The 27,213-nt window shown below is 44.5% G+C and overlaps 1 protein-coding gene across 1 annotated transcript in view; it reads left to right on the plus strand.

The window, feature by feature from the left end:
* The first annotated feature begins 7,305 nt into the window (after positions 1 to 7,305).
* Positions 7,306 to 27,213, plus strand: part of celsr3 (cadherin, EGF LAG seven-pass G-type receptor 3) — a 104,612-nt gene continuing 84,704 nt past the window's right edge. The window contains 2 exon segments of the mRNA XM_051070982.1: positions 7,306 to 8,424; positions 8,978 to 13,028. Of these exon segments, the coding sequence (XP_050926939.1) occupies positions 7,306 to 8,424; positions 8,978 to 13,028 (5,170 nt within the window).

The following is a 27,213-nucleotide window of genomic DNA, read 5'->3' on the forward strand; positions in this document are numbered from 1 at the left end:
ATGGGCTGATGTTTGTGGTTTTAGAGATGTAAGAACACACTGGTGAAATCATTTCCAGGAAATCCAACATGCAAACAAACATTATAATGTTCCTCCCAGGAAATGCCAGAAAATACCACAGTTCATCAATGAAATGAATAATTCTCAGAGGGCTTGTGAAAATCCAATTTACAGCATTTCAGATATTGTGTGTGACATACAGGAAATTGTATAACTGTTGTAGCGCTCCCCTCAAGCTGAGTAATTTAAAAAATGCAGATGAAATCCTGATCTCCACCTCCTCTGTTTTAATAAAACGCAGGGTTACAGTATGCCACACACTGGCACATGTATTTAAACTCTTCTCATACAATCCTGTCATAATTTTCATCAGCTTAAGCACCAAGAAACTTACACCAGTTTAATACAAAAACAGTTGATTTGCTTAATTTACCATGTAATGGTTTCCATCAGAAGCCTTTATTTCAGATGCAGTGAGCAGGCCATAGAAGTTAGCAAAACATCTGGTCATTTCAAGCTTGTCAGAACAGTCAGACGAAGCTGCATTATTTCCCTGTTTGGAGAACAATATTAGATAATTCAGTTCACGTGTGCATAAACGCGGCTATTAATGGACTGCAGAGCAGACGGCAGCAGAATGGATCAGTAGCAGGATCCAGCTGTTCCTGACCCACATTACCTCAGCTAAACTGAGAATAAGATTTTCTCATTTGAATTAGGTCTACTCCATTTCTGACTCCATGGTGAGTGGTATTACAGGCTGCACACTGAATCACAACTGTGGTCTGAAGTCAGAGAGCTCTTTTTTAAAGGCGTTGTCAGTGTCACGCAAACATTCTGCCAAAGGGTATGTTTTTGTTTTTTAAAAGAAAAGGTGAAGTCAAGTGCAGGTTAGCCAAGTTCAGAAAACATATACACTACATTCTACTTTTCCCTTTGCAAAAAACAACATGTAGCTGTCCATGGTGCTGAAGATAGATCGTATGATATCAGCTCATTAGGATATTTCCAGTGGAAGCTACAACTGATGTTGATGGCAGAACGCTGAAAGGCCAATTTGAACATTGGGTTTTGTAGTCAGTGCTGCCACTTTGCACTGACACGTAAAAATTATACAGGCTGTGATCTGCAGAAGAGGCAGATAAACACATGTTCTTCACTGAAAACCTGAAATGAAATAAAAAGTAGAAAAAATACACCCCTTTTCCTGTGAGTACAATCAAGGCAAAACAGAAAAACACCCAGTGAAAAGCATTCTGGGGAATGTAGGAAATTGCCAAATGAAATGGGTGTACACACAGCAGGTTGAGGTCAGACAGATGTGTTTACGTGGATGTTGCATGGTCAAATCGAACATCAAAATTTCCTTAAACCCTCATCCTAAATGTCACAGGCTGATGTTAAAGTGTCCCCGAACTTTGAGGATGGATTTTTTTTTCTTGAGGGTGTTTCACTGACAGACATTGCCTCAGCCTTCATCCTTCTCACTTTACGAGGGCAGTAGTGCTGTGAAATAGGTCCACACCTTCAAAGATTTCACCTGGTTATATCTGATCTGGCCTATATATACACATGTCAAGATTTGAATCTGTAAATGAGAGTTTGATAGCGTGGAATTAGATGATTAAATAGCCCTAATGTAATTACATAACCCTGGATGAGGTGGCTTGCGGGTTGCTGGTTGTCATCACCAGGCTGACACTTTGTTGCACTGTGGCAAATTTAAAATCAGTGTTTGTTATTAAAGCATTAGTTTCTGACACTTGCAGTTAGCCTCTGTGCTTCATCTCTCATTCTAATCCTTTCCCCTCCTCTCTTCACCTCCATCTCACTCCTTCATCTCTTACCTTGTCTTTCTTTTTTTAACCTTTCTCATCTCTTTACCCCCTTTTAAGAACGTAGTTTCATCCAGAAAAGTCTCTTGCAAATTTTCTATGGCACTGATGTTAAAGAAAGGTGACGCAGGAACTTCCTGAGAACTACTGCCATTTCCAGGAATGTTAGCTCTAACACCTCAGGGCTGAACATGTAAAAGGTCATGATATTTTTTCATAATACATAAAACAAATATAGCGAGCAAATCAATCGCAAGAGAGCGCAGGCCGATGTTTTTCTTTCTCATTTTTTTAGAGCAGTGTGTTTAATGAGCAGTGGTGGGATGAGAAATGAGGAAGAATATTCATTATCTAAACTATCTCTTAGAATTGTTTTCTATAGTTTTGTATTTTGCATGTTTGAAATGCACCTTTGTAAGTGTGTTTTTCAAAAGTGCTTTCTTGAATTTCAAACACTCAGCCTCATGTCATGTGTGAGAAAGCAGAATAAACCTCTGCTGCAACCAGAAAAAAAAAGTCAGACAGTGCTGTTTCATGTGTTACAGTGGCTTAAATTTCTACACCTGCCTGACTTGTTTTCTCTCTCTCCCTCCCTCCTCTTCACTCATCACTCACCCCCTTTTCCCAGGTTCTTTCCTCCTCTCGAACTCCCCTCCCATCATCCTCTCTCTCTCTCTCTCTCTCTCTCTCCAATGTCAGAGCCCCACAGGGTGCTGTAGTAACTGTCTGTCAGTCAGTTTCGTTTAGTGTTTATAGTCTGTCCAGCCTCTCTGATCCATTATAAATAGCTCTAAGTGGCACAGCACTCCCTGTTCGCCGTCACTCAACACGCCGACTGTTAGACTTCCTACTCAACCTAATTAATCTGACCAGTTGCTCAGAATAAAAATCAAGGTGGACATGAAACAGTTACAGCCTGAATGTAAAACCCTGTTAGCCTCTCATTAATAAATGTAACCAAAAAAACAAAAAACAAAAAAACAAAAAACAAATCAAAAACTGCAATTTCTTTATGTGTTTGTTTAATTAGGTATGCTGAATCATTTTGTGTTTAATTAGAGCAACACAGACAAGCTGGGATCAGCCCCAGTTGATTTTATGACAGATTTTCATTTGAATTGACAGCCAGAGCTATTTATAATTCAAGAGTTTTCAAGGGTACATTGGGGATTCTTGAAGGTCTCAAGGTCTGTGATGTAATCTGCCACTAGTCTTTCAAAATGCCAATCAAAATTAGTATATTTAGGGCTTGAGACACTTATGGTTGTCACTGGAAACACACATCCTCAAATAAATGTAGATACATTTGTATATTGCTTTGTTGTTGACTGGGAATATGTGTTTATTTGTGTCTATTTTACATTTACAGACATTTGCCAGATTAAATTCCTATTATTTCTCTAGTCTACTAGCAATTAATGGTTCACTGTTGATCTTCTAACACAACCAAGTTTTATTTTTGAATACTGAATATTGAAGACGCTTTATTTTATTTGGAGATGACTGTATGTATATCTCAACAAATTTCCAAAAGCATAAGGGCACTCATCAAGTTTTCACATTTTCATGTTATTAGAGTTCCCATTCGCTGTAATTAACTGTCCATCTTCCAGAATTGGAGTCAGAATTACTTGGTGGCAGAAATTTTCCCCTCGTGGATTCACTGCTGTCTCGTCCTGATAGACCTAAGGCTATTAATACCTCAAAGACTTTCAAGGGCATATAAGGATTAAGCTAGTTTTCATATTCTGTGATGTGGATTGGGAATATTTTTAATGTGAAATATGCTGTGTAATCCCCTCCTCCTCCTGTGCGTTTTGTGTGTGTATGTGTATGCCCACTTACTGTGGGATATATAAGAAGCCTATGATTTTATACTGTATATTAGTCCATCAAAGTATTGATTTGCTCTTAGACACCCTAAATTTGCCAGTGCATCATCTTGTGTTTTCAAAAAAATCTGTATTTCCCAGTTTACTCAGTCCTGAAACAAAAGACATACCAATTACCAATGCTCTTGACAAGTTATAGCACAATAAAACCTAATTTAAGACAATATTCCTCACATGAGAAAGTAAATACTCTGCAGTCTCAGTTGGAGACGGGAAGTATACTTTTGCGTAACTGTAGAGGAGAGGATAATGACAATATTTAATTAGTGGTAACTGCTACAATAGCTGAAACTATAATAGCATTGGTGTGTTAATTCCCAGTGAGGATCATTGTAAAGATATACTATTTTAATTTCAGTTTCAGTGGTTTAAGGGGCAGAGCAGCAAGAGGCTCGAGCTCCCATGTCAGCCGCCAGCTATGAAGTGCTCTGCTTCAGGGGTCACTTTGGCCTCTGACCTCACTGTGTGTGGGTGGCAAAGAAAAACAAGGCGTCTCCCACTGAGCTGAAAAAGGTATCATTACATCTAAACAATGAATGGGTAAACCGAGTAATACCTGTCACACCGTTTCACACGCTGCCTAGTCACAACTTGTCTAGACGTCCTCGTGCTCCCCCCGACACGCACCCATTTCAAATCCTGTTAACAGCGCCAGCCCGCGTCACAATAACCCACATTCCACAGTAATCACACCGACTGACTGACTGAGGGTGTCGGAGCCAAGATAGAAAAAAAAAAAACCCCCAGCAAATCCTGGTTACAGAGCAGGAGGCTGGAGGGAGGCTGCTGACATCCAGGGAGAGAAGGGAGGGGAGGGAGAGCATTTTTCTTTTGTGCATTCAAATCTTATTTGGAAAAAGAGGATATGCATTTTGGAGCACCATATTGCTGTGGCTGTGCTCCAAGCTTCTACCACAGAAAAAAAGAGAGAAAGAGAGAGAGAGAGAGGGAAGCAGGGATCCAAACTGACTGGGACACACACCCTTTCATACCACTGCTTTGTAGAAACTGTCAGTCACAGCGTTTAGTTTTTATTTACTTTGACTGGAAAGTGAGACAGTTTCAGTCACACACCTCAACTTAATTGACAAGAACAGTACAACACAATCTCTCACATTGTGGTCTTTGACGTTAGGCAGCCGCTTGGCACAAGGACATTTGGGTGTGCAGCAACTAATCGATTAACAGTCCAGTAAAAATATACAGTTAAATAGCTTCTAGCAATGATTTCCCAGTAGAATGACAACACAATAGGGCAATGTAGAAACAAGGTTATATGTATTTTATGGGCAAGGCAACTCAGGAATGAGCTGGGCTGAGTAATACCTGAGTTTCAGAACAAGACACTGTGTGGTCAGAGAATGGAGAGGGAATGTGAGCAAGCATTTTGATGCAGGCTTTGTTTGCCTGACAGATTTCAATACTTGGTTTGCTCGAAACGAACATTCCAGTACCGAAAAGTTTTGAGGTTTAATATTCAGTCTAAGTAAGCGATCATCTCCTCACATCTGAGACTTAATCTGACTTGAGCCATATCTTAATTCCAACTTCATCCTACTTTTAAGGGTTAGTGTTAGTTGGACAAAACCTAAACTAAACTACACCTCAAACAGGAAATAATGTCTAACACCGTGAGGACATTTAGTCCTCTAAAGTACCATGGAAACCACAGAAATCAAACATGCACTGACACTCAAGAAGGCACTCACAGCAGCAGCAGCAGCAGCAGAAACAGAGGGAAAGAGGGAGAACACATGGGTGGAATGTGGATGCGCACGTGCACGCGCACGCACGGTCACGCAGCGGCCTCGGTCTCGATCTGGCTGCTCCTCGGCTCCTCTGGGCGCTGATGCACGGCGTCCCCGGCTGACACGCCTTGTGTTTCTCCACCCATCAGCCACAGGAAGAAATCATATTTAATTCCAGCCATGTCATTTGAAAAACTACACCACCCAGCCAGCATTTTAAATTGGTATTGAATGGGAAAGATGGTGTGTGTGAGAGGAAATTTGAAGCCTATATATTTGCATAATGTGATTTTTTTTTCCAACAAGTATCAGGAAATGGATCTGCCCATTTAGGCATGCGCAAATTAGTGTTAAATTGGGGTGATTGTCGGATTGCCTTTACCACTGTAATGAATCACAATAATCCTATAATAATTTTTAGAAGGATTGCCTATGGGTACTACAGCAAATATATGAATCCCTATGGGACAGTTAAACCCATGAGATATACTAAAAGCTGGTGTATCATTCCATTATAAAACATTATACACAATAAAGCCACTGAATAGAAATTTCTATGGATTTTTTTCCTTGTGTATGTGCGTATGTGTGTGTCTGTGTGTATGTGTGTGTGTGTGTGTGTGAATTACTCATCGGCGATAATACGGGAGATGACGTCACTTTTACCAGACCTAACCTGACAGTTGAGAGCTTACATCACCGGTCTGGAATATACTGTGTTCAGCTTGAAATTGGATGGTATCATAAATTCCGTTCCTTAATGTACAAATGATTTTGCGGAACTGGAGCTCTTACACACACACACACACACACACACACACACACACACACACACACACAAAAAAAAAACTTTCTCATAATAGATTGTAATGCTTTGCCACAACCACACTCTACAGCAATTTTGTTGTTTTCCTCTTTTAGTAAACTTTCTAGGAATTGCTTTTCTGCAATTCATCCAAAATCCCATTGCGCTGTTGCATCATTTTATTCTATTTTTAAAATGCCAGAACATTGCTGTGTCTAAATTTTCATTTCTATGAATCAGCAGCATGTCTTGGTTTGTCTGTATAACCCTTCTTGAAAGGTGACAAACCTACAAGGCTGTTTGTTAAGATAATAATTATTCAGATGATACGGTGGTAACGGTGTGATTGTGTAAGATACAGGACCCCCCCCCCCCAAATAACCCACCCACCCTCCCATTCCAGTTGTGGATATGGCTGCCGCCGCGGGTGCTGTGTAGCAGCCCTGCGCACCATTATGAGAGAGGAAAGGAGAGAGAGTGAAAGAGAGAGAGAGAGAGGCGGCAGAGATGCAAGGCAATAGGGGGAGGGGTGGAAAAAGGAGAGAGGAGGAGAGTGTGATTGTGTGTGTGTGTGTGGATGGATGGATAGTAGCCTACCACCGGGCTGTGCTGCCACTGCTAGAGGAACTCACACACACACAGACACAGACACACACACACACACATTGAAGGATAGTGTGTGAGCCAGCCAGCCAGCCAGTCGGTGTGAGTGTGTAAGCCATGTTGGATGTGAATGAACGGGAGGAGAGATGCTGCTGCCGCGCCGCTCCTAACGCTCAGACCTCCAGCTCCACGGACCACAGCGGGTAGATGCCAACTCTCCAGGCCGACGGAGAGACGGGGGAGCCTGGGGGAAGGTGTCGGGCGGTGCCGGCGGTCCTGGAACTGGCCACCTAGCCGGAACGAGGGAGAGAGAGAAGTAACGGGGGAGAAGGGAAGGCGCACTTGAGAGAGAAAGAGCGAGAGAATAGGCAGAGGTGGAAGAGGGAGAAAGGAGGGGAGAGACAGAGAAAGGAAGAGACTAAATGGCTGCACCGCTATCGGGCTTCCTGCTCTCGTCTCTGGTACTCCACCTGCTTCTTCTCGGCCCTTTGTTCGCCCTCGCCCCGGGGACGGGGAATACAGGAGGGGCTTCCTACCGGTGGACCCCGGGCCTCTGCAACCGAGACGCCGGTAAAGTGAGCCAGAAGCAACAGCAGCAGCGGTACGAGGAAGCAGGGGAGTCGCCGAGTGGCAGCTGGTATCTACGCCCAAGCAGGTGGACCGTAGAGCGGATACAGACTGAGGGATGCTCTGGAGTGCAGCGCGCAGGAGGGACGCTGGGAGGATATCAACGGGATGGGGCAAGGAGGATACGGAAAGAGAGAGAGAAAAGAGTCGGGACGGAGTGGAGGAGTGGAGAGGATCATCCGACATCATCACCACCACCACCACCTCTACCCCCTCCTCTACACCCAGATATTGGGAGCAGGTCGAGCTCAGATGGCGTCGGCTCAGGAGAGGGAGTGGAGAGAGGGAGGATGGGGAGGAAGGGCGTTGTTTCACCTCCCGCTTCACCTGCTTTCACCTCGTCGCCGGTTCAAAACGGCAAGAAACGGGCAGTACAAAGGACTAGAGCGTGCGCGCAACGGTGGCCGGCGTCAAGGCCACACCTCGCCAAACGTGGCGCCGACAGAGCCTTTGTGCACGCCTCTGGCCTGTGCAGGGCACCCGGAAGTGGAGGGAGGAGAGGGGGAGAGGTGTTGGAGAGGGCTCGTGAGGTGAGGACGTCCTTCGCTACGCCGTGCCCCCTGACACCTGGGCGTCTCTACCGGTCGAGCCCCGACAAGCAAGCCCTCTCCGCGGCCAACAACCCCTCACCTGGCCCCTTGCCAACCGGTTGCTCATGTTGTATTCATCCTCTTTCTGGATACAATTCACCGCATGCTGGGGCTTCAAACTACACCTTCAGATTTCACCCCCGTTTCGCAAAGAATTCAGACTGTATCCAGAGATTTGATTTGGACCACACGTATCATTTTACAGCTTGTGATTCCTCCCAGACCGGCTACACAGGTAGAATTCAGCCACATCCAGGTTATAGGAACAACATCAACAGCCAGGCTTGCGAACCTGATGGGGGCTCGGCCAGCGTGGACAGGAGGGCCGGTAATTGTTCTCATTTGGGCAGACACAATGTTATCGATCCCAGCAGCAACAGAGAGGGGGGTGATGATAGCTGTTTGACGGGGTACATGAGAGGGAGAGAGGGGGAGAGGGGGGCGAGGAGTGGGGGAAATGAGGAAGAGAGGAGGGAAGCGCACAGGTGTAGCGCGGTGACTGAGGGGCACCCAGGGTGTAGTGGTCCCCCTCTCCACGATGCGAAAGCAGGGTATAAACACGCCGGGATTATGGATGAGGGGAGGGAGAGGGATCATAGGAGAGATGGAGGGGATGGAGGAGGGGTGAACCAAGGCAACAAACACATTAATTTATCTAATTATCCGGATAATGATTTGGCTTTTCCGATTCTGACGCTCCAACGTCGGGCTGATAATGAGCTTCGGCAGGGGAAATCAGCACCAGAAACCAGAGGGCAGAGCAGTCAAACCCAGGGAGAGAGCAGGGAGGTTCCCGGTGGTTGCTTTGGTTGTTTGGACAGAATAGGGATGGGGGATGGATATTTAGCCGACTTTATGGTCCCCGGGGGAGGCATAGCTCAGAGGAATCTCCCCATCCAATTTACCCCCGGCAGCATCACTGAGAGGCAACGTTTTCTACCCAGCAAAAGCGCCATTCCCTAAACTCGCCTCAGAATATCCTGGCCCGGTTCTCGATACGCCCACTCAAACACAAACAGGCGATAAAACAGAAAGTGGAAAATTGTCCAAACCGCTTTGTCTGTCTGCTGAAAAAGTAAAAGCAACTTCTGAGACAGAGCCTGACGGTGACTCAGGCGTTTTCTCGCCTGCTAAGTTTCCCGTTAAATCTCACAATGTTGTGTCAGATGCGTCTCGCTCCGCAACCACTCAGCCTGATCACACCACGGTAAAACGACTCTCGCTTTTCTCGGAAATCAACCTGACCACATGGCAGGATGACTCCCCGCGTTCGCTTCACTCCCCCTCTGAGGAGGATGTGATTTCAGTACTGCGGACAGCTCCATTAGACTCTCAGCGCGTGTTTTTGTGGAGCAGATTCAACACTAACAACAACAACAACAACAACAACAACAACAACCACCACAGAGAGGAGGGTAGCGAGGAGATACACGGATACAGTCATGAATCTGAAATCGAAAAAGCGTCGTGGCGTGGTCAGGCACAGCAGCAAGACCTGTGGGAGAGCGCGCTGCGAGAGATGGCCCAGGCAGGGTGCGCTGACAGCGTCTCCGCCGACTGTTCAGCCACAGAGCGCGAGGGCCACGCGTATACGCAATTTAAACCCGGTAAACAAGTGCCATTAGCGCCCGAAGGTGTCAGACAGTCAGATAGGCGGCAGATGGGGACCGAGGGAGAAAGGGAGAGGGATGGAGAGAAGGAGGGAGAGAGCTTGGAGGGCTCCGCTGCTGTTGCTGCTGGGGGAGGAAAATTACAGGTGGGGGAGGGCGAAAGAGAGGCGCGGCTGATAGGAGGGAGAGAACCGGGGGGAGAAGAGGAAGACGAGGAGGAGGAGGAGTGGGAGAGGGAAAGGGGAATAACAAAGGCAAGCCAGGCAGCGGAGAGAGAGGCAGAGGGAGGGAAGGGTCAGGATAGGGGCAGCAGCACCGCCAGCATCACGCAGCCTGACAACGAAAGAGGGAAGAAAGAGAGCCACGAGGGGGGAGAGGTGGAGAGGGAGGGAGAGGAGGGGGAGGAGGAGAGGCACAGTTCAAGGGGAGAGAGGAGCCTGGAACGACTGATAATAGTAGCAGACGATGAAACCTCACAGAAAGACGGGGAGAGGAGGATCCTGATGCCGTGGCCTCGCTCTCGACGTGCAGCCAACAGACACCCCCACTTCTCCCTGTATAACTACCAGGTACAGGTGGCTGAGAACCAACCACCCGGTACCTCAGTCATCGTCATGTCTGCCACAGACCCAGATGCGGGAGACGCGGGCAGAGTGAGCTACACTATGGCTCCTCTGATGAACAGTCGCTCATCGGACTATTTCCACATCCACTCAGACACAGGTCTCATTACTACCACTCAGATTCTTGACAGAGAACACATGGACCTGCATTACTTCCGGGTCACAGCAACTGATCATGGCTCCCCTCGCCTCTCTGGCACTACAATGGTGGCCATTACTGTGTCAGACCGGAATGATCATTCCCCTATATTTGAGCAGACAGAGTACAGGGAGACGATCAGGGAGAATGTAGAGGAGGGTTATCCCATCTTACAGCTTAGAGCAACAGATTCGGACTCCCCGTCCAATGCCAATATCCGTTACCGCTTTGTCGGTGACACGGCTGCAATAGCACGATCGGCCTTTGAGATTGACCCACGCTCTGGCCTCATTACGACCCGTGGGGCGGTGGACCGGGAAACAAACGAGCACTACACTCTCCAGGTGGAGGCCAGTGACCAGGGGAAGGACCCGGGGCCACGCTCCGCCACCGTCAAAGTTTTCATCACGGTGCTGGATGAAAACGACAACGTGCCCCAGTTCAGTGAAAAGCGCTATGTGGTGGCGGTGAAGGAGGACGTGCGGCCTCACTCTGAGATCCTACGTGTGAGTGCCACAGACCGGGACAAGGACAGCAACGCTGCCGTTCACTATAACATCATCAGCGGTAACAGCCGCGGGCAGTTTTCCATCGACAGTGTCACTGGTGAGATCCAGGTGGTGGCACCACTAGACTACGAGGCCGAACGGGAGTATACGCTCCGTGTCCGTGCTCAGGACAACGGCCGGCCACCTCTCTCCAACAACACTGGGATTGTTAGCGTGCAGGTGACAGACGTCAACGACAACCCACCCATATTCGTCTCCACACCATTTCAGGCGTCTGTGCTCGAGAGCGCCCCAGTTGGCAGTTCCATCCTCCACATCCAGGCCATTGACACAGACTCTGGTGACAATGCCCGCCTGGAGTACAGGTTAACCGGCACCAGCTCTGACACGCCGTTCATTATCAACTCTGCAACAGGTTGGGTCACTGTCAGCTCCATCCTCGACCGTGAGTCTGTAGAGCACTATTTCTTCGGCGTGGAGGCCAGGGATTATGGCATGCCGCCTCTTTCTGCCACAGCCAGTGTTACTATCACAGTGATGGATGTTAATGACAACCGCCCCGAGTTCCTCCAGAAGGAGTACTACGCCCGCCTGAATGAGGACGCAGCGGTCGGCACCAGCGTGGTGACTGTCACGGCGGTAGACCGTGACGTCAACAGCGCGGTTACCTATCAGATAACAGGAGGAAACACCAGGAACCGCTTTGCCATCAGCACAGCGGGAGGCGCCGGACTCCTCTCCCTGGCCCTCCCATTGGACTACAAACAGGAGCGGCGTTACGTCCTGACAGTCACCGCCTCAGACCGCACGCTCCACGACACCTGTCAGGTACACATCAACATCACAGATGCGAATACACACCGGCCCGTGTTCCAGAGCGCCCACTACTCTGTCAGCGTGAACGAAGACCGGCCACCAGGAAGCACTGTGGTTGTGATCAGTGCCACAGATGACGATGTTGGTGAAAATGCTCGAATCACATACTTCCTCGAGGACAATATCCCGCAGTTCCGCATTGACCCAGCCTCAGGGGCGATAACACTCCAGGCGGAGCTCGACTATGAGGACCAGATGACCTACACTTTGGCTATAACAGCTAAAGACAACGGCATACCACAGAAGTCAGACACTACATACGTTGAGGTGAACGTCAATGACGTGAACGACAATGCACCTCAGTTCCTCAGCCCCAGGTACCAGGGCACAGTGAGCGAGGACGCCCCTCCCTTCACCAGCGTGCTCCAAATCTCAGCCACTGACCGTGACGCACACGCCAATGGTCGCGTCCAGTACACCTTCCAAAATGGCGAGGACGGGGATGGAGACTTCACCATCGAACCTACATCTGGCATCGTCCGAACTGTCCGGCGTTTGGACCGCGAGAGCGTGCCGTTCTACGAGCTCACAGCCTACGCCGTAGATCGGGGCGTGCCCCCTCAGCGAACCCCAGTCCACATCCAGGTGACGGTTCTCGACGTGAACGACAACGCCCCCGTCTTCCCTGCTGACGACTTCGAAGTCCTGGTGAAGGAAAACAGCGCGGTGGGCTCCGTGGTGGCCCAGATCACCGCCACTGACCCGGACGAGGGCGCAAACGCACAGATCATGTACCAAATCGTGGAGGGTAACATCCCTGAAATCTTCCAGATGGACATTTTTTCTGGGGAGCTCACCTCGCTCATCGATCTCGACTACGAGGCCCGCAATGAGTATGTCATCGTAGTCCAGGCCACCTCGGCACCTCTAGTCAGCCGGGCGACTGTGCGAATCCGACTGGTGGACCAGAACGACAACCGGCCCACTCTGCAGGACTTTCAAATCATTTTCAACAACTTCGTGTCCAATCGGTCCAACAGCTTCCCCAGCGGGGTGATTGGGAGGGTTCCTGCCCACGACCCCGATGTGTCAGACAGACTGTACTACACCATCGACAGGGGGAACGAGCTTCACCTGCTGCTCCTGAATCACACCAGTGGAGAGATCCGACTGAGCCGAAAACTGGATAACAACAGGCCTCTGGTCGCTCCCATGCTGATCACCGTCACGGGTAAGGGACCATGGAGGGAGAAATGGGAGGGAGTGTGTGTGTGTGTGTGTGTGTGTGTGTGTTGTTCAGTTTAGGTTCCCATGTACCTTTATTCACTGTAACAAATACTGTGAAGATAAGGAGCCAGACTCCACATGTTTGTGTGGAAGGAGGGTGATAAGACTGGATGGTATTGGTTGAATTTGTGGCCATTGCTTCTACCTTGTGTCTTTTTCTCTTCACTTGCATGCACAGAGCAGTGACTTTGATTGTTTTATACTTGAACTGGGCTGTTTGAAACGCATTCAGCTGATTGTGAGTGTGAGAGAGAGACAGCTGATTGAATGAGTGGGAGAGGGGGAGAAAGCAAGAAAATGAGATTTGCTACCTGTGTCTAAGACATCTGCTATCTGTACCCACGTCCCCTAAGGAGGAGGCTCATGGGAGAAATCGTGTGTGTATGTGTTTGTGAGAGAAACGCAGTGACAGAGCTGTTGTTCAAGTTAGAATTACCCGAGAGCATGTGAGATAAACAGTTGGGAGATTGATGCTTGCTGGCTTAGCAGAGGCTCAAAGTGTGGGAGAGGTGAGAAGCGCATGGAAAAAAAGAATGAGAGAGAAAAAGATGTGTAATGCTTTAGTGTGGATTTTGTGTGAGAAAACGTGACAGTACATGTCACAGAAGGGAGAAGACGTGTGAGAAGAATCAGACTGAACAAATGCGAGATGGTAATTATTAGTAGGTTTTCAATAAATTATCATATCAGTCAAACATGTTGCCAGTTTCTGAGATATGTTGCTGCAGACAGATGATGACAATCCTCTTGGTGGAAGAGGAGCTGTGTAGTTATGAGCAGAGGTCAATATCGCAGCACCACCCACACTGATTGATTGACAGCTCATCTGGGCTAAGTGCAGTCCAGGTTGCCATAGTGATTTTGTAAAATTAAAGAAAATCTATTTCGTAGGGAAACAGGGAAGCATTGACAGAGCCAACTGCTGTTGCTGGATCCTGAATATCCCATGAAATGGTCTCAATACTTTTTTTAATGTGATGTACATCCTGATGAAATGGGACAGTGGGGGTTCAATCTGAAGTGTGAACCTATGAGCCATTAGTATGGAGAGAAATACCGTTCAATTTTCCAGGGAAATAGCCATTTTACTTAGAAAATTCAAGTCAGCCACTGCCATCTTTCCTCTATGTTAAATTTGAATTTTAAGTTGTTTAGAGTCTATGCCTACCACACAAGAATATAATCATCCATATTTTTCCATCCAATGAATACGTTTATTCAAGAAACACTGTCCTGACTTTCAGAATTAAAGCCAATTTTATTTTCATTTGTTTTTAGATGTATTTTGTTGTTTATTTGATTGCATTTCCAGGCTTTGGAATTAAGATAAAGGGTTCCTGAAAGCTTTACAGACCTCTCTGCTGTCAATGATCAAAGCCTGAGAGGCTGAATCAGGGGAAAAAAAAAACCCCAAAAAATGAGAGCAGCATTGTTGCTTTGAAGGCCTGGTTAGTGCTGTGTTTGTACTCTGTCAGAAAGCTTTCATGGAGCAGCGCTGGCTTGGGAGTGTGTGTGACCTGCTACCCTATTTACGCCGCTTTTATGGGCAGGCTTGTACACATATTCATTTTGTTGTCATTTTGAGTGAGTGAGTGAATAAGTTAGAGAGTATGAGAATGAGTGTGGGAAGCACAGAATGAATCGGTGAGCTGCTCATCGAGGAAATGAAGCTTGTCAGTGACCAAATGAGTGAGTGAATAAGTTAGTTAGTGAATGAATGGCAAAGTGATTGGGTAAGTGACTGAGTGATTGAGTTTGAGTGAGTGTGATTGAGGGAATGAACAAATTAGTGAATGAAAGAATGACTGAGAATATCAGTAAGTGAGTGAATTAGTGAATAAAGGAGAAAGAGACTGAATAAGGGAGTGATTGAGAATGTGAAGGAGTGAGTTTACCATTACAGAGTCAGTTGTGAAGTACAATAGTGATCGAATGATTGACAGAGTGAAGACGTGAGTAAGAGAGTGAAAGTAAAAGAGTGAATTAGAGAGAGAGAGACTGACAGGTGGGTGAATGCGTGATGATGTGAGTGGGTAAACAAGTGATGGGGTGAGAGGATGAATGAGTCAGAACTGAGAGAATGAGCAGGTGAACAAGTGAATGAGTTCACTTTAAGAGTCAGGCAGTGAATAAGTGACTGAGTGAATAGAGTGTATACGTATTAGTGGGCAAGTGAACAAGCGAGCGAATTGAGCGAGTGCATGAAATTAAATGTTAAATGATGAAATGAGTCCACTAGTGATAAAACGAGTGAATGAGTGAGTTAATGAGTGGGTGAACGAGTGACAGAGTGAATATGTATGGAAGTGAACAAACAGGGGGAGAAGTGAGTGAGTGAATGTGTAACTAAGCCAGAATGAGTGAATGAGTGATTTAGCTGTGAATGTGAATCTGTGTGTGTACATGTGTGTATGTGTGTGTGTGTGTGTGTGTGTGTGTGTATACCATAAACTGCATGTATGCTTGCATGTGCCAACCACTGTCTCTGTCTGCTGTCTTCCAATGTGCATTCAGCTCAGTTGAACCAGACATGTAGATTCATTTCCAATTTTCTCACTATTTTCCTCTCACCATGAAGCATTTTACTCTCTCGCCCTCTCTCTCTCTCTCTCCCCCCTCTCTCTCTCCATTGCTCCAGGATTTGACAGTTATGAGATTATAATGAAACAACAGTCAGCCAGAGTCAGGCTCGGAGCAAAGCTGTCACTTTCATTGTGTGCTGTGTGTTATCTGTGACTACCCGTCCCTCCTCTAACCATCACTTTCTTCCCCTCCTTTATCCAACCCGTCTTTGGATGGTTGGATGGATGGCTGAATGAATTTTTCTCTATTATTCCTCTCTCTTCTTTTTCATTGTCCCTCTTTCCATTTGTTTCTGTCCCCGTGTGTCTTCCTCCTCTCCCCTCTCCCCTTTTCCATTTTCTTTCCTTTCTCTTTCTTCCTCTCTCTTCTCCCTTTGCCCCTGTTTAGTCACCTGCTATTCCTCCTTTTCCTGCCCCCTCTCTCTTTCACCCTCTTCCCTTCTTCCACATTCACTAATCCACCCCTCTCTCCTCTGACTCTTCCTTTTGCCTCCATACTTCCCTGTAATCCTCGCACAACTCCCATGGGCTGGTTTTCTTCCATGGCATGTTCTTTTCAACTCTGCTCCTCCTTCCTCCTTTCCTCCTTCTTGCTGTCTCCTTCTTATTTCCTCTCCTTGTGTGTGTGTGTGTGTGCTCAAGTGTGTTGTCTATTTGTGTGTATTTCTGCAGGCCTGTGCGTGCCTGATTTGTACGTATGTGTGCATTTCAACTATGTTTCCTTGTTGCAGAAAGAGTTTTGTGTGTGTGTATGTGCTTCTGCATGATTTGTGTTTGCACATAGTAACTCTCTGTGTATGTGTGTACTCTCAGGTGGTTCAAAGCATTGCACTTGAGAGTGTATTCATGTCTTCTCAATGAATAATATCTATGCATGCCAGAGAGTGCTGGGACTACTCTCCTCCCTTTCCCTGCCCGTCTTGCTTTCTTACTTCCTCACTCTTTCACACTTTCTTCCCTCACTTCTCTCTTTGTCTCCCATTTCCCTTCCTCTTCCCTGCTCTCTATCTCTTCTATTCTCTATTCTCTCTGTGACAGTTAGTTCCAGACTATTGATTCTCAGGATAATTCCCATATTTATGGTGCATAGAGATTAAACGCTGCGTCCATGCTTGTGTTGCCAGCAGTTACAGCACACACACACACACACACACACACACACACACACACACACACACACACACACACACACACACAAAACTGGCTTTAGGGTCAGCTGTTGAAACAAGTAGCTTGGCACCCCGAACAGCATCAGCATTGCTTTTTGCTCAAGGGCACCTTGAGCAAAAAGCGACCCCCAATTGCTCGAGTGGCCAGCAGCAAAGATTGTGGTTGTACTGGGGAACTCCCAGTTGTGAGTGTGTGAAGCTGTTTGAATGTAGAGCAGGGCTTTGCTTGGGAAGAAAACATGTGCTAACTAGACTTCCCTTGGTAAATGAAGGTCAAAACAAAGACTCTGGGTGTCAACCTGTTAGAGGGATTTAGTTAAATTGGTCTTTTTTACCTTGGACATTCTGACATGTCAGAGTGAGAAAAGGAGGAGCTGACATGCACGCCTCCCAAATCCCAACAATGTAGCTATGGTGTGTTGATACTGTAACATTATGTAAAACTAGTACTTTATTTGCGAGTTGTAGTTTTAGGCACTTGCAGCTGTATAGTCTGTGGATAAGTACTGATACATTAGTGTGGCATCTCTCGTTATGGCTGTCATCTCATCAATACATTTAATGTATTTTAATGAACAAATGTTGTACAGAGACAAAGACCAAGGCTGTTAAGGACAAGAAATAAAGCACATACAAAAAAAAATGTGAATTTGTCACAGGGGCTTCATATGTTTGTGAATACAAGGGTAGAGTGATCACCAGTCTTACCTCTACACTGATTTGACTTCTATGGTTTCTATGTGTGCTCTGGGAGTTTAGATGGTGATATAAAATGAAGACACATCACCAATATACAGTATTTACACAATGGTTAACTCTACAGATGTCACTGTTAACTGTGATACAGGTCAGTGCTCCATTAATTCACTTACAGTACATATAGATCATTGCACTGATGTTAACCAAAACCCTACCAGTGAATATATGGATGAATACACTGATGCTTCCTCCATGTGTAAGGCAGCTAAAGCAATTATATGTGGGTCAGCTGAGAAAGGTCAATACCCAAGAGGAAATACGTTCTGAATTATTCTCATTGTAGATAACCCCTGTTTTTAACTCAGTATTGCCAGTACAGAAGTAAAATCAGCCAAGTTTATGTTACTCTCTTGTTTTATTGCTATTGTTGACACCATAGTTAGAAAACAGATTTTTTGTGTTTCTACCATCTCTCTATTTTCTATTAGATTCCATACATGGATATATAAAAGTGACTGTCAAAGGCGATGAAAGAGAAGCACAATTTACACATCCCAAAGACATGGGAGAAGAGAAGAGAAGTGAATACAGACTGTAAATGTCATGAACCAGTTTTAATGTCATGTTGTGATGAAAACATGTTTTGCCCTCTGAACCCTTAGGATGCCCCACAGGCCTAGTTTCACTACCAGTGGAAAGTGGTGTTATATGGTATAATAGGTCTTTCAAAAGCTGTGTGTGTTCACTGACTATTAGAAGACATTACTCTGGTGCCATGGAGTGAGGCCTTTTGGAACAGCTATAAACACTTTTGCCTGGCAGTGTGGTTGGACAACATGTCATAGGAAATAGCTCTTTTCTAGCACAACGCAACACTTCCTCCTGCAACACCCCTACTGTGAGCCATGGGCATTAAATTATACAATGCTATGCTGTTGTGTTTTGCTTAATTGCACATATTGACTTTAAACTAACAAGATATTTGCAGAGGGTAAAGAGAAACAGCAAGAAAAAGTGTACAAGATGGACTCAAACCCACATCATAATAACGGCACAACACTTTCTACAGCTCACTTAGAAGCCATGATGACCTACATACAGTATATGTCACATACTGGCCAACCACAATGTAGCAGCCATACTATAGAGAAACTTTTACCAGCCCATTAGAACCCATTAGACGTTCTCTCCACATCTTCATCCTGTTGGGGGCACGATGCATCAACCACCCATCGGGAGCTAAATGGTCCAGGCGAAGCAGAGAGGGTTGTGGAGTTTGACGAGATGGCAGGTTTCTGCATTGGATGGTTATTGTCCTGTAACTATGACACCATCGCTGAGACAAAACCTGTCACCTAAACATGTGTTTTTACATTGAGCAGTATTGTACCTGCATATTTTTAAACTTAAATTGGTTGGTTGTGGTTGTGGCAGTTAGTTGTGCTATAAAAGCAGAGGCAGGACCCTTGCTGCTTTGCATGAGATAATAATGAGTGTAGCCAGTGTTTCTGACAGAGATCCAGTATCTGTTTAAAGCTGTCTGAGTAAGAACATTAATCTGATATTATGCAGTGGTTTTCAGCTCACTGAAGGCCAGAGATATTAGGGTTGAGGAGCCATGTCTAACACTAACACCATCACATACAGTAGTTGAGTGCTTGAAACAAGACAAGCTTGTGTTAAAAGGAGAGTGGGCTGCACAGCTTAAATAAATGGCTTCTGTTATTTTATGCAAATGGATAAAAAAAAAAGGATGAACAGTGAGACTTGCAGAGAGAAATCAGAGTGATAGTTACACATTCTGATAAGGTGTCTGTTTCCCAGCGTTTCATTTGTGCAGGATTTGTTAGATTTGCACTCAAGTGTCGTTTACTAGGAAGTTCCTTTGCTGTCGTACAGCTGCACACATCCTAATCTGGGAGCTGCCCTGTACAAATACAGTCCACTTGATATGTTTCTGTCTCTTGGCTAACAATGTGGTTTGAGTGACAGGATGACTACTGGCAAATAGTAATAAATATGGCAACATTATGCACGGGGGGAATTTTCCGGCAGCGAAAATTCAGGCATGGTCAGCTGCCATAAGTGAATATTTTGACAGAAATTTTCAGGAATTTGAGAGCATGACAGATTCATGTTCCCTGCTGAGAGATTTGCAGTTGGTCTGAGAAACCTCTGGTCCCAAAATATGCTTCTCATACCTTCTTTTTTTGTCACCTATTCTCTTTACCTTGTTATACAGGAGACAAATAAGCCAGCTTGAGTTACAGTAATGTTTGAGATGATGAACTGTAGGCTAAACTTCTGCAATGGTGAATTTACACCACAGAACATTTGAGATTTGCTGCACTGACCTTCACAGCATGTACAGCCTCGGCCTGTCTTTACAGACCCTTGAAGCAGATGCGCTGTATTTTTTTTTTTTTTAATAATGAAAAAAAAAACTCATTTCTAACTCATGACCCCCCAGTTCCCCAGGAAGTACTACAGCACAAAGTTCTCCACACTGTTCTTCTGTAGCCTGGCAGAGAAAGTCATAAAACCTGCAGTACGTCTCACTTAGTTGTATTATGCAGGCTGAGTAGGGCATTGGCTCTGATAGCATATTCAGCCTGCATAATGGATTACAGGAATAATGTTCAAACTCTTTGCTACAGAAAGTTCCAGAGTTTCATTACAAACCTTTTAAGTTTGGTTGAATATTATAATTAGTGTTTGTGATAAATGTCACAAAGTGGAGAAAATGTATGTGTCTTTTTTTCCTCTATGTCTGCTCTTGCCACGCTCCAGCACCTTGCAGAATGTTTTTTGCTTTGTCTTTTTTTTTTTTTAATTAGGACTGCTGACATTTATCCATTATATTTACATGGCTGGATGAGTTAGACCAAGACAACTGCACCAAATGAGGAGAAAAAACCGCCTCTGCAACACACTATTATGCAATAAGGCATCCAATTAATGACTGGGAGACACCAGGACACGATTCACCCTTTGCTAAACCTGAAGTTTTGATCTTGAGCTATTAAAACAGCTAAAGGCCTGCAGACGATTGGTCAAAACTCAATTTATTTTTAGTATGCCAATAACAACTGCTTTACAGTCAAGAAAAAAGCGATTAAAAAAACATATTAGAAACTCATGTGCATCACAGACTTCAAGACATACAGCCAAAGTTTATTGCCCAAAGGCCAGGTCTCCTAACCTTTTAGACATCAAAGGGCCAAATGGTGAATGGCAAATGGAAATGTAAGTGTTCATAAATAGCATTTTAATGATTTGTTTGTGCAGGTCTGAGGCTAAATGAGTCACCAGGGAGCAGTAAGATACACAATGCAGTGAAAATGAGGAAAGATCATTAACTGACTGCAGTGTCCATGCTATGTTTAGCATTGTATCATCAATAAATCATTACCATATCAGCTTTATGGAATTATCGTAAACAAACAAGATCAGTGCAGAGAGAGAGAAGCTGGACAGCAAACCAGCATCTGTGGTGCATTTTGACTGTGAGACGCCAGGCTGGATTTAATTAGCCTGTTGAAGTTTGTCTGATTGTTCTCAAGGCTGGAACCAAAAAAGCAAGAATGTGCCATTTCATGCGAACCGTGAGTTTATCTGATATGAAAAAATCTGTGGGTAGATCGCCCAAATGCCACATTTTTAAACATGCCCCAACAGGTTCATAAAGCCTGTTCCTTTTCAGTGTCTCCGACAAGTGTGGCTGAGAATGGAAGCCATATTTTGGGGTTAGAGTTACACAACTGGTACGTCCTTTGCAGCCATCAATATGCCTCAAGTTACTGTTACTGTCAGTTGTACAAAGTATTTGAGCTCAGGTGATCATCAGAAACTGGTAAAGTAATGAAAATGTGCTGTAGGAAATCTGAAGTTATGTGTAGATACCGTATCTCCCAATATTCTGGACTTTACCACCTTTCAGATCAGGCTTCTTTTCTCTGTCATGGGTCTGTTTCAATTTTTGACCCTGTAAACCTCTAATGCAGAATCCTGGTGATTTCTACCAAGACAAAAGCTTTTCTCTGTCTGGTTTAGATCCATGATTCATCTTATTTGGTAATATTAGATGGAAAGTGGACTGATGCAGCTGCCGTCTTGATCCATCAGTGATGAGAGAGCAGGTTATGCCTAAAAAATCGGATCATGTTTCTACAGCATTGATGGTCTGATGTATCCTGATGTAAATGTAGAGGAGCTGAACCAAAGGCAACTGGACTTTGTTTTATGACGTTACTTCCAGAGGCTTCTTCAGTTCTGAGTGACTGGTGGGGAGTCCTAGGTATTGGGTCATTATTAAGACCACTGATGTTACTTGGGATCTTTGGTGCTCCTGGCCAATTGACACCAGTGGCTTTGTTAACAACCCCATGGAGGTCTCCCCCACCAGTCACTCAGAACTGAGAAAGCCTCTTGGAAGAGTGATGAAACATGTTCAAGTCTAGTTGCTGTCAGTTCAACCCTTCTTGGATAACCATGACCCAGATGACTAAGAATCTCCACAGATCCCTTGATGTTACATAATTATTTCCACTTGAGTTTTGTTGGTCTAGTTTTTTTTTTCTTGTTTTCCTTTTTTGCCACGTGGGTGAATTTGGTGCTTGTGCCATTGTGTTACTGCATTTGTCTCACATTGTTGTTGATTGTTGCTGATGTTCTTAAACACACCCATATTGCATTGGTGCTACATTGTACTCCAGAACAATCACAGGATTCACAAGATTCATCTTTCAGTTTCTTTTAAAGCTTTATCATTTTGAGCCTGGTCATCTTTGTGAAAGTTAATAATCGGAATTCGGATGTTGTTGGTTCGTTAGCGTTCTCTGTGTGAGTGTTTGAGTGATTGGCATACACAAGCAGACATCACAGGAGTCCTTTTTGCAGCACATACCGTACTGAGCAGACCATTACTGCTGCACTATTACACCGCCCCACAGGAGCAATTGTTTGGAAAATTTAAATTTGGGATCTTTTCAGGCAACAGAAGGCCCTCACAGTGATAGGAGTGCTGAAAGCTGCCACAGACACACCCAGCCTCAGGTGCTGGAGTGACTCTAACGATTTACAAGAGAGAGCATTCAGCTCATGGTGTTATGCCTCAAAAATACCAAATTATTTAACACAAAAACAACAATGTCTCACAGCAGATAAGGCAAAGTCATGTTTACAGCGCCTGAGGAAAGAAAGTGCTTCTTTTTGCATGCAAGATAAACTAAAGTGAGGTTCTGCTTTTTTTCCCCCCACGCAAACTTAATGTCTCTGTGATTGTACATTTGAGAAAAAAAGCCAGTCTGCAGCAGCCGTTGCAGCGCAAACGCAGGACAGATGCAGGGTGGAGGATGAAGGCTGCTGCTGCTGCTGCAAACAGCTGCTAACCGATGTCATGTCTGCATGTCAGAGAGGTCAGAGTGTGGATTTGTGTTACACTGTGGATTTGTTTTACAATAGACATGAGAGTGTGTGTAACTGTGATATGGACTAAAAGTAACAGTCTTTGCATGCGAGAGGGCTTTCTGTGTTCAGTGTCTGTGGAAGTTAAGTGTATCTGGTTTAATGTAAAGGATTAGTGCCTCTGTAGTAAGAGGATGATTTAAACCATTATGTTGTTGAGGCAGCTGTGTGTCTGTGTGTGTGTGTGCGTGCGTGTGTGTTTCTCTCTGTCTCTTTCTGTGTATGGGTGTGTGTGTTGCTTTGTTTTGTAGTCTGTTCTACTTTGCACTGAGTATAACAAGTGCCCAGACCTCAGGGGTAGAAAGCCTTTCAAAAAAACAAACAGAGCAGAGAAATCAGCTGTCAAGTTATTCACTTATTTGTCCTTATTTGTCTGTAAGTGCCTCTTTGGCTGTTCCTACTTTTACTCCCTCTTGGGGAGCTGCAGTCATTATTTTTAGGTGACTGTGCATCAGACAGTCCTTTGTGCGCTCTGTTAACAACTTCAAATGGTTTGTGTTTAAAAGAGGGCAGTATTAGTTCTCTGGCTACTGTACCTATTTATTTTCCTGACCTGAGGACAACTTACGCAGCTGAAAACATAAAACTCCTCACTTTTTTTTCTGGTTACGCAGTGTTTTAAAAATTCAACCTGCCCATATATTTTATTATTAGGGCTTTTTGAGGACAGTGAACACAGAGGGGAGACAGGAAAAGGCCAGACAAAGGGATGTGACAACATAGTGTGAAATGGGATTTAAACCCTTGTGATGGTGCATGGACTGTGAACTAATGGGCTGAAGGCACCATGACAGTGTGTAGTGTGTTTCAGAGCAGCAGCATACGGCTTTTGTTCAGTTTAAATCCAATTTTACTGTTTTTGGTTTCTGCATGGTAGTTGTAATATCTTCCCCCTGCCCACCCCTCCCTTCTTTTTTTTAAATTTAATCCCAACTCCTTATAGTACCAAGAGTGCACACAGAATGAGTTGGACTCTTAACCATGGCAGTGTCAATGGCATGCATGAAAGACTGGACCATGTTTGGACTTGAACCGATAACCCCAGCTATGTTAACCTTTACAGACTGAACGACAAAGAGCCAGAATAATGGACACTCGCAGAGAATGTCCATGATCCCTATTCAAAACACATTGGTGAGAAATGAACTTCAATTAATGCATGCAAAGCTTGCTCAGTGGATATTCAAGGTTTTCCTCCAACAGTAACAGTGGGAGGAATTTGAATAAAGGAGCCATTTGAAAGCAGTAACAGAATGCACTGATTACAGATAAGAACAGCTTGCTATTGCTTGTACAGCAAGCTGCAACTTTGAGGCTGACGTATGGTGAATAAATGACGCATATCTGCATCTGTAACAGGTTTTACAGTTGATAGTATAGACTGTGTTAAAACTCTCACCACAGCACATGTGGTATTATATCCTTTCCATGCAACTATAAAAAGCCACTGCTGATCAAACTTCACAAAGACAGAGCTAAATGCTTTTACCGAGGTTTCATTTAAAAAAAATCTTTCTCAAGTTGTTTCACCTCTATCTGCAGTTTTCTCCATGTGTGAGCAGCTTCTCTGTTTCCTTTACCACTTTTAGACAATAGATTACATTTGAAAACACAGAGCTTTTAAAATCAAGTGGTTTTTGTAGAGAATTTTTGAGTATACTTGATTTATTCATTTTACTTTTACACTGTATACTCAAAATCACTTCTATGTATCAGTAGCTGTTTGTGCTGCTGGTGTGCCAGTTAGCAAGACTCCAAGCAGCCTCTTGGATATTTATTGTCTTAAAGGCCTAAAAATTAAACTTTGAAACCACAAAAATGTAATGAAACCAGTTCCACTTTAAAGTCAAAGCATGTCTGACCTTTGATAAGTTCTTAGACAAAATAATGAAACATTTTTGGCTGCAGTAGAGATTTTTTTTTAATCACTTTCAAGTCACAGATATTTCCCTCGTAAACCATACTTTCCTCTGTGGCTTTCTTGCTTTCTTCCTTAAAGGAAAATGCCAGGGCTCTGCCTTGTGACCCATCCTCCTGCCCTGTATTGCAGCTTTTAAAAGTGTTTCTGGGGCTGTTTTCAGCTCCAGCTGTGGGCCTCTATTGTATGCTACTTTGCAGACTATTTCCGTCTGGATTTCCAGGAAGCGAGCTCTGGATGCTCTGACATTCAAGAAGCTTTGAGTGTGCTATTAGTCAGGCTACCTGGTGCAGAGAGATAGGACTGAACTCCTTCAACCCTTTGAAACGCCAGGGACCGCGTACTCACAAAGCATCTTAGAGTCGGAGCACTGATCGGAGACCAGCCTCTCTCGTACGGCATATTGATGTTCACGCATCCGTGGGACCTCGCTGATGATTCCACATCAGTGTGTTTATTCTTAGAGGCTTTACGCATGCCAGCCCCAAGCTCTCCTCCCTCTTTGAAGTGCGGACACACGAAGGGGGAAATGTTGGCTCGAAGCCCACAGGAGCTGTGAAAGCTTGCAGAAGTGTCTACGAGTTGTTATTTACGAAATGCTTTGTTTTCCCGTGGTGCTAAAGACGCCAAAATAACCTTCCATTTGTGGTGTTTTGAGTTTGGAGGTTATTAATGTTTTATTTTCATGCACGCTGAAGTGGAGCAGGGCAAAGAGATGCAGCGATGCATTAGGTATAACTCCCTGGTTTACTGGAAAGTTACGGACAAGCTCACCTTCACTCATCTCTAATTCACAATTCACAATTCCTCCATAGTTCCACTGAGATAGACCTGATGCCTCTGGGTTTAAGGCCTGGAAATGGGTGGATTTCATCCAAAATGACATAGATATGTTACAATCCTGTATATTGCCTGACAAAATAATCGCCATCTCAGAATCCTGTAAGTGATGAAAGGGGCTTAAAGGATAGCAGGTGAATTATGTCCTTGGTTGATAAAATAACACTTTCACAACGTGGATTCTCTCTGTTTGATGAGCATCAGCAGGTCTTGGTCCCTTTCATAGACCTTAATCTTATTTATGTAATACTTATCATTTTGACTTCAAATGTAGATCAATGGCCCTCAAGTCACTTAATCATGGTATAAGTCCATTCATCCTAATAATTTCTTACATTGAAAGATAATTTTAGTTTTCTATAAAACACAGGAATGCCTGCCTGATATCAGAAGATTACGGCCAAATTTTCATGATGATTTCACTTTTTTAAAGGGTAACGATGTGGAAGAAGCAGCTCTCTGGACGTCTGTTAGTGGACAATTTGTTTAGCTGACATTTTGATGGAAGTTACAATTCCCCAGGTGGAATACAGCCGGATGGCTGATACAAAAAATGAATTTTAATTTCAAAATAATATTTTCTGTTGCATCCAGGCAAAGATCAAACTTTGAGGAGGAATCCTTGCAAACTTTTTGTAGCATAAATCTGCATTTAAGCACCTTTTCCTCACAGAGATTTTTGGGGAAAAGAAGATGTGCTTTTGAACACAGCAGGAAACATTATAATTAGGCACAGTGCTGGTGTCAGATTTTTCATGCGATTCTCATACTCGAGCGACAATCCTCAGTCGGCTAACTTGTGACAAAAAAGTCAAAACCTACCTAGCTTGAATTTGGAAGATTGCTTTTATTTTTCTGCAGACTTATTAGTTATGGCTTTTGTGTTTTCAGCAGAACTGTAATTAGCATGTCAGGACATGTGGATGTGCAAAAATTTGTAGCTGACCCCAGAGAAAGAGGAGGATTAGTCATTGATCTGGTCTGATGGTAAGTGGAGAGAGCTTGGTCCTAATTGCTTAAATGGGCATTTAACTTGAATTGTTGTTTTATTTTTTTTAATTCTGTGCCTCCAAATAGCTCCTTATATGGATGGATGAGTGAAAAAAGTTGGCCAAATTAGCTGGGCTGCAGCCACGAAGGGAAGCCAAATGAAGATATTTTACTGTGCACGTTTATGTGTCTGTGCCAGGTTTGCAGTGAGAATTTAATGGCTGCTTGGGGCAAAAATGCCTCTGAAGGCTGATAAAATCGCAGTGAAGTTAAAAACTGTCAGGGTAAACAGGCACTAATACTTGTGAGTACCATTTTTCATTTTAGCCTGTTACGTGTTTTGTTGAGTTGTCAAATATATATGTGTTTGAATGTCAGCGCTGTCCCCTGTGGGCCACCGAAGGGGATTCCTGTGAGCCTGTGACTCAGAGGGAAATGCTCTCATTGTGCCTGGCAGAGAAAACT

Source organism: Lates calcarifer, linkage group LG6, assembly GCF_001640805.2.
Source record: "Lates calcarifer isolate ASB-BC8 linkage group LG6, TLL_Latcal_v3, whole genome shotgun sequence".
NCBI classification, from domain to species: Eukaryota; Metazoa; Chordata; class Actinopteri; family Centropomidae; genus Lates; species Lates calcarifer.